General features: G+C 35.1%; 1 protein-coding gene across 1 annotated transcript in view; it reads right to left on the bottom strand.

Moving 5' to 3' along the window:
* Positions 1-17,282, bottom strand: part of MTBP (MDM2 binding protein) — a 54,669-nt gene extending 37,387 nt beyond the window's left edge. Inside the window, exons 1-11 of the mRNA XM_054708565.1 lie at positions 17,142-17,282; positions 16,226-16,306; positions 14,850-14,923; positions 14,601-14,752; positions 12,160-12,218; positions 10,257-10,401; positions 9,151-9,268; positions 5,058-5,192; positions 3,104-3,198; positions 2,224-2,296; positions 387-504 (exon numbers count right to left, since the gene is read on the bottom strand). Of these exons, the coding sequence (XP_054564540.1) occupies positions 387-504; positions 2,224-2,296; positions 3,104-3,198; positions 5,058-5,192; positions 9,151-9,268; positions 10,257-10,401; positions 12,160-12,218; positions 14,601-14,752; positions 14,850-14,923; positions 16,226-16,306; positions 17,142-17,259 (1,168 nt within the window). The 5' untranslated portion in view covers positions 17,260-17,282. The remainder of the gene's footprint in view (positions 1-386; positions 505-2,223; positions 2,297-3,103; positions 3,199-5,057; positions 5,193-9,150; positions 9,269-10,256; positions 10,402-12,159; positions 12,219-14,600; positions 14,753-14,849; positions 14,924-16,225; positions 16,307-17,141) is intronic.
* Between the last annotated feature and the right edge of the window lie 30 nt (positions 17,283-17,312).

Below are 17,312 nucleotides of genomic sequence, written 5' to 3'. Positions count from 1 at the left end.
TTGAATTTAAATCATCTGTTTTTATTTTAAAAAAATACGAATTTCATTTTTACAATGACATCTTGGTTAAGAGCACAGAAACTTTATTTTAATATACTGTATAATAACTTAAGCACTTTTTAAAATAAATTTTATTCCCAAAGTGTCTCCAAACCACCCCCCCCCAAGTTCTGCCTGAGATCACTGATATTTTTTGAATGTATATACTTTATGTTATAGTTGGTTGTTAGAGAGAATATAAACAAAATCTTAAAATTATGTGGATCCTTTTTAATCAGTAGTAATACATATTATTTTCCCATAAAGAAAAATGATCTCCACTGAACATTTGATAAATATTGCTTCTATGTCGTACCACTGAAACAACTTAAATATTTCCTACTTACCACTGATTGTCTTAGGCTTTTTAGCTATGTATTCCTTCCATTTTCTTGAACTGAGTTGGCTGGGAGGTGGAATAAGTATGTTACTAATAGTACATGGCAATACAAAAAGTGCACCAACCTATTGAAAACAGAATATACTTTTAGTGACTGCACATTGAGATTAATTCTTAAGTAGTATCATCTGACAATTTTCCTCTCATATTTCACCTACATAAAATGTATTTAGTAATGCTCTCTCCCAGTAACTCCATTAAAAAACAAAAACAATGCCCCTCTTCCACCCTGCCTCCCCCCAAAAAGCCAAAGACTAGACAACAAAAATAGAGAAAGTTCTTCAAAGCTATAAGCTTTTTTGGTTATAAATCTCTAAAAACCTTGTTATTCACATATCTGCTTCAAGTTCAGGTTACGGGTATAATTTCTTCTTTTTCTGAAAACTAATGAGAGGCCAGAAATTCTATCATCAAAAGATTTTGTCATATTCAGCCATAATTTTGTAACGTTTTGATTGGATGGATTATTGTTCTGGCTTCAAAATTAGAATAATTTAGAAAGCAACTTCAAAACTTCTGTTCCTAGAAATTAGAGATTTAATGCTAATAAATACAAAATGCAGAGAAACCATGAATCACATGCCAGGAAACATACAGCAGCTTCTCATTGATTTATGAGCAAACGCAACTTAGTCATCTTTGTATTCCCAGGGCTGGCCATACAAATGCTTATTAAATATTTGTTTTAAAAAAACCACTATAATATATTTAGGTAAAGTCTCAGTTTGATTAAACACTGAATAAACAAACTGCAACTCTCAAAGTAGCATTTTGCCAGTTAATTTAGAACACAAGTTACAACAGTCAGCACATCCCAATATATATATATATACATATATATGTGTGTATATATATTTTTTAAACGCTGGGGAAATTTTTAGTCGGGGCATTTGGCATAAATTTTAAATCTAAGGCAAAATCACTTTTAAATGTCCTATGTAGATGCAAAGTCACTTTTAACTGTCCTCCATAGATGGGGGTTACAAGAGATGTGATACTCAAATAATGCATTAATGTGCTAGTTTTACTGCTTATTACTTTTACTTATATATTAATTAACAGACATAAAAATAAGTGTATTAGGAGAAAAATAAGGTAAATTAAATGTGCTTATTTTCCTTATTATAGTCATAACCTTTTTTAAGTCAAATGTATTTTACACAGTCAAGAATTAGACATTAAAAACATTTAGCAATGTAAAATAATCACTAAGTATAAAAGATCTATGTGTAATTTTCTAAGTACTAAGTCCTAGTTCTTCATTCTTGCATAAATAAGACTTCAAAGTCCTAAATGCATGGCAAAACTGCATGACCCAAAGACTGTGATGTGACCATGCCAGATCAGGGTCCAGTTATACTTGACAATTACATAATCATTATAATTATAATTTCACAGTTGAGAGATGCTAAATGAAGTTCAATGCCTAACATATAGCCTGATATAAACGTGGCTGGACCCATAGGCCAAAGAAGTGACCATGTTTTTGAGACATCTCTTTTTGACTAAACATTTGCTACAAACATGAATGACATTTCTAAATCTCACCATGAAGTTTATTTTTGAAAAGTTCTTCTAAAAAACAAAACAACACTTCATGTCTGCAAAGGTCTTTGGAGTTATTATGAAAAGTCCAAAGTGTCTTAATATAAATTAGACCCTAAATCATGTTATAGTAAAGAAACCAAATCAACTCAAAAACAGATTCATAAACTATAGTCTCTTTTCTCACATATTGTTAAATATTGAGCTAGAAACAAAACAAAACAAAACACATTCCCTACATTGCCACATAGAGAAGAAATCTGCTCCAACAATAACATGGAGTTCTTCTTGGTACTGTTTTTTGTCAGTTCTCTGTACTAAGGAGTTAAAGAAATGAAAGAATGGCAACTGTAAAACAATTCTACTCCCTACTACAAGTTTGATTCTCCAACTCACAAGGTTCTTGAATTTATTTATTAAAAATTTTAACTGTAGGAATTTACAATTACTCCTTTCCTTAAGGATAATTATTTTTCTGATTATGAAAATATACCAAGAAATAGTGTTAGTATGAATGGTATCACTATAAATGTTAGAAACAAGAGATTTGTAAAAACTGTAACTTCTGAACAAAAGTTCTAGATCACTATGCTAATGTTCCGTTTTCAGCCAACATTTTCTTTTTTTATACAAAGTATCCTGTTCTTAAGTGTATTTCTAAAAATCATTACATTTCTTAAGAGAGAATTTAAAATATGTTGAATATTTACAGATATAAATGATCACATTCATATTTACTTCACTATATAACAGATATAATAGACTGGCACATACCCATTCTGCTGATGGCAAGAGAAACAACTGAGCATTTCCGGAATATGAAAATTACTGTTTTTCTCTGTGTATTCCTAACACTTCTCCCTCCTCCCAAACCCATAAGCAATAAGTAGCAATCAGGAAATCTTCTGCCTCATCTAGAAGTATAAATACAATACTTGAGGGGAGGAATTTTCTTGCAAGTTGTAGAACTTTTCTTAAAACAATGGCAATGAAAAGTACACTGAATACTATTCTTATATAAAACAGCACAGTCAAACATTTAATGTGGAGTGGTACAAGGAAACATTCTACCCAACACAGAATATGTAATCTAAAATGAAGATATAAATGAAAGGATACAACTCAAATTCAATGTCCGACAGATAGCAGGAGGGTAGGTCTGATAATTTTATCATCTGCACAAATTCTAAAGCAAGGCCATAATAATGGAAAACCTAGAAAAAAAATTAATATTATATAATACTTTAAATACTATAAAGTAAAATTGAACAAATTAGTGATTAAAGTTTAAAACTCTAAAATGAATCTTAAAAAGCATGTATTTATACATAATGCCAAACACACATTTCATCCTCTATAGCAAACAAGGATTTCTTCCATTTCAATTCTACATATCAGAGCCGAGAGACAGACATGGAAATTTCTCAGGAACTAGAAAGATATTAACAGGGAGAAAATGAGTTATAGAAAGAGGAAAGCAACAAAGGAAAAGTTACCACTCTTTCCTGTTTATCCTCAGCAAGACAGACAACCCAAGAAACTAGGATATTTAAAAAAAAAAAAATAAGAATCTGCAAGACTGAGAAAGCAAAAGAAAGGTGACTCAGGATGAACTCAGGTTGAGTGGTATGCTGAAACAAACAAACAAAAAAATCCTTGGAGGAAATACTTAAAAAATTAAAATTAAACGGAGAACTAGTGAAGCCAAGAGTGCTAATTAACAAAGTTCCACTCGGAGAAATAACATGGCAGGATTTCTTTGGGTAGAGCCAACAACTAAATTAGGAGTGAGCTAATGAAGAAGGGCAGGCATTTCAAGAGATGGGGCTAGAGTGCTTCAGAAGAAGGGCAAAGAAAAGCGAAGGTATCTTGAGGAACCAACACAAAGTTTTAGACTCGCATAAGGCTGAGTAATTTCACCACGTAAGATTATGTGTGAGTATATTTGTATACATATACAGTGTATATACACATACATACATACATATATATATATATGTAGTGTGTGTGTGTGTGTGTGTGTGTGTGTGTGTGTGGCAGAGAGAGAGAGAGAGAGAGACTGAGAGATTTACATTTACTGAAGAGGCTGTACCCTAAGATTCTCTTCAATTGCAGCAAAAGTTAGATATGCTATTCATACTTAAATGGTGTACTACCAAAGATGAGAAGTTGAGATCACCAACCTTATGTTCCTAATCTTTACAAAAGAATTTAATATTCCTGTGAAAGATGGCCATGACAAGTTGCTTAAAGTAATCAATTCTGAACAGCTATTGGGAAATGTGTTTCCATCGCTTTTTCGTGTTACCCTTTGATCAGAAAATAACACCCATCCATTTGACATTATTATAACGTTATGACTGTTATATTTTGCACATTCTTGAATTAGGCCTTTTAAAGTGAATTTCTAGAGTGCTTCTACATGCATAGCTCTTATGTTATTATTCCAATGTAAAAGAAAAGCCAATTAATTATTATTCTTCTCTTTAATTTTTATTCTTTATACTTACTTGCATTTTAAGAAAAAAAATCTATGGTGATATGGGACAAAAACCTAACATTTTAAACATAGTAAATGAAGCATATGTCCAGTACTGTGTCAGAGGCTATTTTCTCACCGCATTTAACTCTCAGGATAACTTTGTAAGATAAGTGTGTTACTATTGGCTCCACTTCACAAATGAGCTAATCAATCTACCCAAGGTTATAACACCTCATAGGTGACAGAGTTAGGTTTCAAACCCAGGTCTGCCTAACATCAAAGCCTCTCCTCTTTCCACTGCATCATACTCTCTGACCTTTTTAGTCTAAGAAAGGTCACATAGTAAAATCCATGCCAAAGGCAGTTGCAGGTCTATAATCTAAAGTTAGGCCCATTTCATTAAAACAGTATTTTTTAAAATCTAAAACAATAGTTTTGCCCACATTTAATGTGATAACCCAGTATAATTTACACACTTAATTATAACAATAAAAACACATTAGTAAATGTGAATTTATAATTCGAAATTATCTCATAGGGACAAAAATATGCATGAATGGATAACTGCAAAATTAATTAAACATAGATTACCTTTGGCAAACAAGTTTTATCCTTCGATGGAATTATCTTTTTGTCAAGAAAGCAAGTATTTAAGTTAGATGCATTAAAACTCTTAGGTGTAACTCCCTTTAAACAGAATTCAGGAAAATGAATTTCACATCCAAACTAAAAAGAAATCAAGAGAAAAAAATTACAGACATCATGAATAAAGTTACAAAGATGAATACATCTTATTGCAATGTAAAAGTTGGGAGGAAAACCCTATGTAAATTTATTTTCCTTTCTTCAGCTCAAAGTGTGGTTCCATTTATGTATAAATCCCACTTATTTCAACTCACAGATGAATTTTTCATGAAAAGCTCTCCTTGGCCCTTCACCAGCCTGTGAAAGTATATTAAGTCCATTCTATACAACCACAGAACCAAATAACTTCCTTTGCATATACTTGTTCAATACCTGGCTTCCTACCAGTCTGGAAGTTCTGCAAAAACAGAATTTGTTCATGCAACAACAGAAGCTGCTGATGAAAGATCAATTCCTGCAGAAGTAGTAATAGCAGGGTTGCTAATAATAGCAAGGGTAACAACAATGATCTCTAACACTTATGAGTGGTTACTTTGTACTTTAAATAATTTAGTTCTCATAAAAATCTATGAGCTAGAAGCTATTATTATCCCTGTCTTACAGATGAAGACAACTGTTGCACCAAAAGGCTAAATATTACCCAACAGTCATACAAAACTACCAAGAAACAGAGTTGGGATTTGAATGCAGGCAATCTAACTATAGAATCTATGTCCTTAATCACTATAATTCCTCTAGGCTAAAAGCTATTTTCCACACACACATTTCAAGTTTTAAAAGCATCCAATGGAGATATGGAAAAGAATAACAGAATCACATGAAAATAACTGGTCATTATCTGTCTGTATAAAAACATGTAGTTTCAGAAAAATTATACAAAAGGAATTCTCCAAGCTAATCGTATCTTGCACACTTCCAGGTGGCTATATGATCTGTTTACATTAAAAGCACTGCAGAGCCCAGCCGGTGTGGCTCAGTGGTTGAGTGTCAACCTATGAACCATGAGGTCACAGTCCAATTCAGGGTCAGGGCACATGCCTGGGTTGTGGGCTAGATCCCCAGTAGGGGAAGTACAGGAGGCAGCCCATCAATGATTCTCTCTCATCTCTCTCATCATTGCTATTTCTAGCCCCCTCTCCCTCTTCCTTCCTTTCTCTGAAATCAATAAAAATATATTTTTAAAAATTACTAGGTGTACCGGTTAATAATGCAAATTTTTTTCAATAGATGGAGTTACACATACATTGATATGTATGCAATTTGATATGTATGCTATTTTGTTGTACTGACAGCAAGCTTCAAAACTTCATATGTCGAATTTGCTGAAGGTATTAACAACATAGATATTTTTACGCTTGAAAATGTCAAATTTCTTGCCAAAAAAAGAGCATTTGCAGGAAGTTTTAATTCATTACTTTATGGTATACTTCAGGAAGCTTATGGTGAACATGCTCCATCTCAAGATACTTGTGAATGCTGGTTTACCAGAATGGGCCAGAAGACACAGCAAAGTAATTTTGCTTCATGATAACGCACCATCACACACTTCAAAACCAGTTAAAGACACATTAAAACAGTGGTTCTCAACCTTCCTAATGCCGCGATCCTTTAATACAGTTCCTCATGTTGTGGTGACCCCCAACCATAAAATTATTTTCGTTGCTACTTCATAACTGTAATTTTGCTACTGTTATGAATCGTAATGTAAATATCTGTGTTTTCCCGATGGTCTTAGGCGACCCTGCTAGTGGTTCTCAACCTGTGGGTCGCGACTGTAGAGCCTAAGACCATCGGAAAACACAGATATTTACATTACGATCATGGCAATAGGAAGGTTGAGAACCACTGCATTAAAAGATCTTGCCTGGGAAGTATTAATGCACCTGCCATATTCACCAGACCTTGCTCCTTCAGATTACCACTTGCTCCAATTGATGGCACATGCACTTTCTGAGCAGCACTTCAAAATGTATGAAGAGCCGAAAGCGGTTTGGCTCAGTGGATTGAGCGTCGGCCTGCGGACTGAAGAGTTCAATTCCGGTCAAGGGCATGTACCTTGGTTGCGGGCACATCCCCAGTGGGCAGTGTGCAGGAGGCAGCTGATCAATGTTTCTCTCTCATTGATGTTTCTAACTCTCTATTCCTCTCCCTTCCTCTCTGTAAAAAACCAATAAAATATATATATTTTAAAAAAATGTATGAAGATGTGGAAAACTGTGTCTCTGAATGGTTTGCCTCAAAACAAGAAAAGTTGTATTGGGGCGGTATCCACAAATTACCTGAAAGATGTGAGAAATGTGTAGCTAGCGATGGACATTACTTTGAATAAAGCACTTTTGATGTTTCCTTTGGATCACAAAATCCGCATTATTAACCAGTTAATAGTTAACCCGCATTATTAGCCAGTTAATAGCTAATCCACACTATTTACCGGTTAATAATTAATCCACATTATTAACCACAATGATGTGGATTTTGTAGTCAAAGAAAACACGATAATTTCAAGAGAAACATCAAAAGTGCTTTATTCAAAGTAATGTCCATCGCTACCTACACATTTCCCCATTTTTCAGGTAATTTGTGGATACCGTCCCAATAGAACTTTTCTTGTTTTGAGACAGACCATTCAGAGACCCAATTTTTCATTTCTTCGTAGGTTTTGAAGTGCTGCTCAGAAAGTGTGTGTGCCATCAATTAGAACAAGTGGTAATCTGAAGGAGCAATACAACAAAAATACATATCAAATCGCATATATACACTGAGAGGCCAGATTATTATGATCTCTGAACACATAAAAATCTGGCCACTCAGTGTGTGTGTGTGTGCGCGTGCGTGCGCGTGCACGTATTAGAGGCCCGGTGCATGAATACGTGCATGGGTGGGGTCCGGCCAGCCTGGCCAGGGGAGGGGACATGGGCAGTTGGCCGGCCTGCCTGCTGGTCAAACTCCTAGTCGAGGGGACAATTTGCATATTAGCCTTTTATTATATAGGATATACACTGAGTGGCCAGATTATTATGCGTTCAGAGATCATACTAATCTGGCCACTCAGTGTATATCAACGTATGTATAACTCCATCTATTGAAAAAAAAATCCACATTATTAACCGGTACACCTAGTAAATTAAATTAAAAACCACTGCAGAAAGGTTTACCTGCAGATTTTACCTTCCCAAGATTAAGATGAGAAAGCATTCAAATCAATAATTAGGACCCAGCCACATTAATTCCTGCAGTCTTATTAGAGGTTGTATTACACTTTTATTAAGGATAAATTGAAATAAATAAGTGCAATAACCCTTTACAGGAACACAAGGACCTACTCATGTTTCCACATCACCCTGAACAAATATCAAGAAACTTAGTTTTAGTTTTGCCTACATACAAAACTCTAGGACATTTACTTCAACAGGGGCACAACTTATAAAATACACTAAAATATTCAAGAAGAAATGGCAAACAGAATTGAAACCTCAGAGAAATTTAAGATTAGAGAGTCCAACTAATCTGATAGTCGCAACCTGTAGTTAAGAAATCTGGGGTCCAGCAAGGTTAAAAGAATTGCTCAAAATCAGAGAACTGGTTAGTAGACGGCAGAGATTACCTAAACTGGTATTATAGGTAAGAGATTATGTACTAAATAATTTTCCTATGTATGTGATAAAATAAAGAAGCTTAAACAACATGCAGTTAACTAATGTCAAATTCTATATTTAAAACATATTACATTCTAGAACTACAGTGTCCAAAACATAATCACAGTGATTATTTACATTTAAATTAATTAAAGAAAATAAAGTTAAAAACTCAGTTCCTGGGTTGAATAGTCACATATAAAGTGCTCAGTAGCAATATGAGGCTAGTAGAATACTGCATAAGCACAGATAGAACATTTCCATTACCACAGAAAGTTCTATTTACAGTGCTATTCTAGAACATCTTTATAAGGTATATTTTCACTAAGATTCATTTAAATTATGTTATGAATAAAACTGAATGGGCTGCTTTGCAAACTCTGATCACTGAGAAATCCACTTACCTTTCTTTCCCATATCTGAATTTTTCCCCTCCATAATTCCTTTGAGTCAACAGCATTTCCAAGATCTTCTAAAGATACCACATCAGCAGAAAGGTATTCTGCAATTTTCTGACAATTTCTATAAATAAAAAGATTATGATCATTAAATACAGGGTTTTATATTTTACTTAGATTAAATGGTTATAGTTAAGTACAAACCTAACAGGCAAAAATGCAAATTCATATTGTAGCTTTTATCTACTTTTTAAAATATAGAATACCCATTAAGTCAGCCTCTGAGTGAGTTGCTATCACATGTTCATTTAATCCTAACATCCCCAGGCACTGAATTATTACCTTTAATATTACAGGTGAAGAAATAGACTTTACCTTAATATGTATTGGCTTAAGTGTATCAGATGTACACACACACATACACATAAACACACAGACTCACTGATTCCTTTTCTTAAAAAAGAGAACTAACCTCCTAAATTGTCCCCATATGCACTTATCACAGACTACCATGACTATTACCATTCCTGTTTCTCCTTCACTTCAATGAAAAAGATCAAATCTCACTTTCTTAACTCAGCAGCATCTACTGCTGTGCTTGGCATAAAGTAAGTGCTCAGTAAACACTTGTTGAACGAAAAAAAAATCATGAAGTTAATAAACCTAATTTGAATACTCTTTAAGGATCAAACTATAATAGAAATTGATACTTACTAAAATGTCATAGAACACAACAGTATGTATTTATTTCTATATTGGCACAGAAAACAAAAAACAAATATAACATTATAAATCCAGTGTATCCATGTATCCATAGTATTCATTATGGTGCTCAATGGACAATACAAGCCTACTTAAAAGCACACTGTGAAAATTAATGCAAATATGTACATTTGCATCGATAATATTTACTAAAAACTTAAACATACCAGAAGTACAAGTATAAAACAAGAAAAATCTAGATTCTTTTCAATTAATCTCCATTCACAGTATGATATAAAACTATCTTGTCACATTAAAACTTTTTAAAATGCTGAGTCTATTAAAACAGGATAACATATTAATTGTAAAAAGACAACAAAGACAGTAATCAAATGAACAAAGATACTTACATTTCACAATGATTTCCTGCTATGGTAATTTTTGCTGAATACCATTCTTTCAAATGTTTTAATGCTCCAACAGTAGGCAAACAGTCTTTTAATTTAGGAGGATCTTTGTCAGAGGGCAACAGTATTATATCTATCATTGCTCTACCTAGAAAGAGAAAAAGGCATTTTTGTAATTGTATAAAAATGTTAGATCTGAATTACCTTAAAACAGTACCATGAACGACTGACTATTATGTTTATCTAGAAGATAAAGGAGAATTTTATCTTTAATTTCTAAAATTCTTCAAAACAATACACATCTTTAGGAGCTAAAAATTTTTAAATGTTCATCATTTGATTCAAAGCCATGTTATTTTGAAATAGTTATCATGTGCTACAAAACAACTAACTACATCACAATTACTTGTCAATTATGCACCAGTGGTTAATTACACACATTGCTCTCATCAATACTATCATACTGAACAGAGAAAAAACAATCCTGTGCAATTTCATCACATTTTTCTATACTTAACTTTGTTATAGAAAGGGGAATGAATTAGTATAAAATTGTAATGTTCAAATAAATACTCTGTTTAAAAAAAGCAAAAACACTCAGAAAACGCAATTATACTGACATCACTGGTTCCTGAGAAAGATAACTTTCATGAAACTTTAAATTTCATAAAATTATGAACTTACTGAAGAACCAGAACAATCAAAATGAAACAGAAGCAAAATTAAAATTTGATAATGAAAGTATTATAATTTTCCAAACCAATTTTGTCTCACTGTATATTTCAGTACATATTTTGAACTTGACACATTTTGCTTAGAAAAATTGATATATTTTTAATCTATGTGTTCAGTTATTTCCATGTAAGATCTTTTACACTAAAATATGATCTTGAATATAAGGAGTACATGCATAGGCTTTACTCATCACTGTATACTCAGCTTAGGAGCACAATGCATATCATATAATTGACAACAAGTATCTGCTTAACAAATGACCTTGAATAAGAAAAACATTCAAAGAAAGCTCTTTGAAAGTTTACTTGTGGAAGCAAATTATACCAAGCTTTAGATGCCAGCTACTTGATTAACACAAAGAAAGTGGAATTTAAGACAAAAACAGTTTAAAACTAGTATGATGCAGTTTTCATAAAATATGATTTCTGTTATGGGGAAGAAAAAATGGGTTCTATAAAAAAATGCTGAATCAGGGGCTTCTCTTACTGCACAACTTTAATTTCGATGTGTATAGTGACTTCACAGCATAAAGGAATGTTATTAAATTATCTAGGTGAAAGAACTTCTTCTTCCAGGAGTTGTGTATGGGACTAGTGTTCTATAGAGCATACTCTGTAAAACACTGGTATGTAGTGGAAAGGTTCTTCTTCAGTAACAAATAAATAAGGAAACAGATGGGTATTTCATTTTCTAAGTTCTAATTTTTGTCTCACTAAATAAAAACAAATAAGAGAACTCTAATGTCTCCAGAATGTATTTTATTAAAGTAGTAAACTATGTTTTGTATCAACTTCAATTAAGGAATTATTTTTCATTTCGAATTTCAAAGTTAAAAGTGACAACCCAGCCCTAACCGGTTTGGCTCAGTGGATAGAGCGTTGGCCTGCGGACTGAAAGGTCCCAGGTTCAATTCCGATCTAGGGCATGTACATTGGTTGTGGGCACATCCCCAGTAGGAGGTGTGCAGGAGGCAGCTGATCGATGTTTCTCTCTAATCGATGTTTCTAACTCTCTATACCTCTCCCTTCCTCTCTGTAAAAAAATCAATAAAATATGTTTTTAAAAAATAAAAATATAAGTGACAATCCAAGGATAAAGGCTGAACTTATCACTCACTCACAGGAAGTATAAGATACAATACAAATAATTGAAAGCAGTCATAATACATTACCAGGAGCAGGAAGTTTGTCTGATAACTGATGCAAGTTTTCTGCAGATTCTTCATATAGACTAAAATAAAAGGGTAATTTAGAAAAACAAAAACACATACACATTATATCTCATCATAAATACCAATGCATCTATGTGCTAGATACTCGTAAGTATGTTAGATGCACTATCTCATTTGAGCCTCTTGATAATTCCATGATGTACTACTATATTACTACTAGAGGCCCGGTGCACAGGCAGGGTCTCTTGGCCTGGCCTGCGGGGATCGGGCCGAAACTGGCTCTCCGACATTCCCTGAGGGGTCCTGGATTGCGGGAGGGCAGATCTTGGGTGACGCACCCCAGAATTGGGCTCCCTCTTCTCTGGTTCCAGGTGGGTCACCCAAGAACCACAGCTGCCAAGTCACTGCAGCTCGGCAGCTCCTGCATTGAGTGTCTTCCCCCTGGTGGTAAGTGTGCGTCATAGCTACCGGTTGGATGGTTGGACAGTTGCTTAGGCTTTTATATATATAGACTAGAGGCCCAGTGCATGAAATTCATGCACGGAGGGGGGTTGTCCCTCAGTCCAGCCTGTACCCTCTCCAATCTAGGACCCCTGGAGGGATGTCCAACTGCCCGTTTAGGCCCGATCCCACTGGGCAGTCGGACATCCCTAAACGGGCAGTCGGACATCCCACTCACAATCCAGGACTGCTGGCTCCCAACTGCTTCCCTGCCTGCCTTCCTGATTGCCCCTAACCGCTTCTGCCTGCAAGCCTGATCACCCCCTAACCACTCCGCTGCCAGCCTGTTTGACCCCAACTTCCCTCCTCTGACGGCCTGGTCACCCCTAACTGCCCTCTCCTGCAGGGTTGATCACCTCCAACTGCCCTCCCTTGCAGGCAGAGTGCCTCCCAACTGCCCTCTCCTGCTGGCCATCGTGTGGTGGCCATCTTGTGTCCACATGGGGGCAGGATCTTTGACCACATGGGGGCAGCTATATTGTGTGTTGCAGTGATGATCAATCTGCATAGTACTCTTTTATTAGATAGGATTGTAGTCCTCAATTGAAAGAATTTTCCTAAAGTTACATAATTAGTAGGTGTGGAAGACAGGATGCAAATCCTGAGTTCAATTTCTCAGTAATACCCAAAAACAAACAATAACAAAGATAAGCTCCCTAAATTATACTTGTTTATTAAATAAAAATCATAACTAATAGATCAAGCATTTTTTTGAGTCCTAAAAGTAAGATATTGCTAAGTGTTTAGTAAAGGGTACTGCTTTGCTCTGAACAGCACCATAACAGTCCTGACTGGGAAATATGGCGCTCTCCTCAAATTCTTCAAAATCTATTAGTTTGATCCATATGACGAATTTTTTTCACAAAATAGTTTATTATGAAGTGATTTAAATTCTTTATTATAAACCCACCACTGTCTAAAAAACTTAAGGCATCTATGATAATGTATAGTACTCAAGCTCCCCCTTGTGGAAATAATTATTAGGCCATTTAGTAGAAATATTTACTTTTAGACTTGTCTATCATTACGTAGTAGTGGTGGAAAACATAAGGAGTTATAAGTGAACTGAGGCTGGAAAATACCTTATAATCCTTTGAAAGGATCTCAACGCTTTACAAATACGGAAACAAAGGACCACAGAAGTTAAGTGACTGGCCCAAGATCGTGTAACTAGACACTAGTTATATGACCCCTGGTTCAATGTTCTTTCCACAGTTCTACAATGTCTCCCTTCGTTAATCAATACAAACAAATCTGATCTGAAAATAGAAAACTGAATTTTTAAAAGTCTGTAACAATTTATTGAAATATAATATGTGAATACTAAAGTAAATAAAAGTGGTTTTTGGTAATGCAATATGGAAGATTAAAATAAAAGGCATTGATTATGAGTCAAGACAGAATATTTCATGAAAAAAAATTATCACCACTTTTATCACCTGAATCAGCTTATATATTGTACAATTAAAAAAACAAACAAACCTAAAAGTGAACTCAATTACCTATTTAATCCTCAAAAACTCTTTATGAATTTTTAAAGGTACTTAAAATACTGGAGATATATATAAATTGAAGAAATAATATTTCAGCCTCAAATAGCAAAATAACAATGACAGTTTGCTTTGAATGCCAGTTATTAACCTTAAAGGTTCTTCTCATTATAAAATATAATTATAGAGCATATTAACTAAAATATCACTTTTTATGGTTCCTACAATTATATAAGCTAAAGTGCTACGTATTATCTGACTCCAATTTTTGCATTTTAAAGAATTTTACTCAAATAACCCAAATCGTCTAATGTATTCCAAAATGAAAAGGTGAAAGTGTCAAGTAACTAAAATCCTCTACTGTAGCTGCTAAAATATCTAATCTTCATTCTACCGCTAAAATACTATCTAATGTGAACTAAAGATATTATAAAAAGCATATAAGCATACTCAGCCAAGGATAAGGACTCCCTGCTATTATTATCTTCTTCCTCAAAACACTCAACAGCACTCCGACATTCTTCGATATTTGTTTGTAGAAGATCTTCAATTTCATCTTTTTCTGGACCAAAATGTATCTCTTCCCAGTCAGAACTACAAAACTAATATATCAAAAGATGGCATTAAATGATGGGTTCGTGAAATTATTTATATTAATAAAGACATTCACTAATGACTATATTTCTAAACTTATATTACCTGATAAAATCCACATATGGCTTGCACTGCAAAGAACCACTTCTTGGAGCTAAGTATACCGCCAACTGAACAGGCTTGAAAAAAAAAAAAAAAAATCACACTTATTAGAAGAAAGACATACCGCAATTAAGCAGATGTTATAGCATATATACTTAGAGAATTATACAATTGTGATACATATAGGTAGTCCAAATTATATATGTAATATATATAATGTGCATTATACACACACACATGTATTCACTCACCATGAATACTTTTTTATATATATATATATTTTTATTGATTTCAGAGAAGCAGCGGGGGGAGAGAGACAGAAACATCAAAGATGAGAGGGAATCATTGATTGGTTATTGGGAATCCAGTGCGCAACCTGGGCGGTAAATTGAACAGTGACCTCCCAGTTCATAGGTCAACACTCAACCACTGATCCACACCAGCTGGGCCACCATAAACACTTAGATTTTCTTTTTTAAATATGTTTTTATTGATTTCAGAGAGGAAGGGAGAGAGAGAGAGAGATAGAAGCATCAATGATGCGAGAGAATCACCGACTCGCTGCCTCCTGCACACCCCCAACTGGGGATCGAGACTGCAACCCGGGCATCCGCCCTTGACCAGAATCAAACCCGGGACCCCACAGTCTACAGACTGATGCTCTATCCACTAAGCCAAACCAGCCAGGGCCAAAATCTGTATTATTAATCATCATTTGAAACAATAAAATCTACCATAAAGATGCTGAAAAACCCCCACTGTATTCCTATTGATTCACACACAACTGTGCAAGTCATTTTAGTGGAAACAATTCTCTCTTCAAAGACCATGAAGGTCTGGCTAGAAAGGGAATAAAGAGTAACTATAACCTAAGACAAGGAGGATGCTCTCCTTGGAGCTGGAATATTACAAGTGGATATGAAATTAAGTTCTCCCCAGGGTGAGTGTAAGAAAAGCACGAACTTAGAGCTCTGCATAGAAATTAGATTCAATGGAGAGAGAAGCAGAAATGTAGTAACTGAGGCTTAATTCATGGAAGCTAGGAAAGATGCTAAGTGCCTATTACCAATTATATTCAGTTTGCACATAGATGGCAAAAGATGTAATTGTGTTGCCTTCTGTCTTCCTGTGATAAATCCACTTGATATTTTAAAAAATAGATGCTAGGAAGAGGGAATTGATAGAAGGAAACAAAAAAAAAAGACAAAAGCACAGCAAAAAGAAAAGTGATAGAGCTGAAGTGATATTCAAGTCTAATGTACTAGTAAATGGATTCTAAAAATAGCTACTGTGATTAAAAAAAGAAAAAAGAAAACAAGTTTATTTCCAGTACCAGTAAGTGCTGTGCCAGAGAAAAGAGGGATTCATGCTGTACTTACCAGGAAAAGTGCTATCTTCTGGATTAATTGAAGCACAAATGCTTCTTTTCAGAAGGTGATAAACATTTGCTGCTGTCAAGTCTGAAAAGGAAATGACAGACTATGGGCTCAAGAGTTACATAATCGAGGCCTATTCTAATTTCACCACAAGAGACTCTCAAGAACAACATGTTGAACATAAAAGAAATATGCTCTGTTCAAGTTTTGTTATAATCTATCTAAAGCAAGCAGAGGAAATAGGAAACGCTCCCGGTTTGTACACGCTAGCCAGGTAACATACCCAAAATCCCCCCCAAAGAAAAAGTATGCTGAAAAGGAAACCCTGTCACAGCACCCTATACACAACCACATACACTTCCTCCTCAAAATGCCTGCTTGATCAAAACAAACAAATAAGTGCAATACCGAGTCTAGACAAGAGCACGAAAACGCAGTGCCTTCTCAAACAGTTAGATATGTTTTACAGTTATGATTTGTGAGTTTTTTGTTTGTTTGTTTGTTTTTTACTTATGTGTTGGATGTCTCCTCCCATTAGGATGCGAACTCTAAGAGACTAAGAGTCTTTTCCATCGTGTTCTTTTCTGTATTACCTGCATTTGCAACACAAGAGGACAGATATACCTATGGAATGCAAATATTTCCAAAAAGCAGAAATTCTAAAGCACAGAGAATTTATTCAATTAAATTTGTACTGTTGCCAAGAACTTCTGGGCGCCAAAATCTTGCATCCACCAAGTTGTCCCTATTTTTCCAGGAAGATAATGAAACATTTCAGCCCTCATCAGTTCGATCCCCGATAGAGTCACAGCTGCCTGGGACAACTCCATAGCTCCCTCCCCAGGGAACTTGACACAAACTCACATCTCTTCTCCGCCCCCCGAAAGCCGTTCCCGCTCTTTCTCAGCCCAGCACTCACCTGGCTGCTTCTCGGTACCCTCAGAGGACGACGGCCCTGGCGGGCGCTCCGGCTCCCCACCCACCGCCGAGGGGACTTTTCCTTGTCCCCAGATGACCAGGAGCAGGTACCGATCCATCTCTCCCCGCGCTGAGCCCGGGTTTCTCCGCTCCGATCCCATATCAAAACAGC

This window comes from Eptesicus fuscus, chromosome 19 (genome assembly GCF_027574615.1).
Source record: "Eptesicus fuscus isolate TK198812 chromosome 19, DD_ASM_mEF_20220401, whole genome shotgun sequence".
Lineage (NCBI taxonomy): Eukaryota > Metazoa > Chordata > Mammalia > Chiroptera > Vespertilionidae > Eptesicus > Eptesicus fuscus.
Note: the sequence above shows the minus strand (reverse complement) of the source record. Positions and strands in the feature narration are given on the sequence as shown.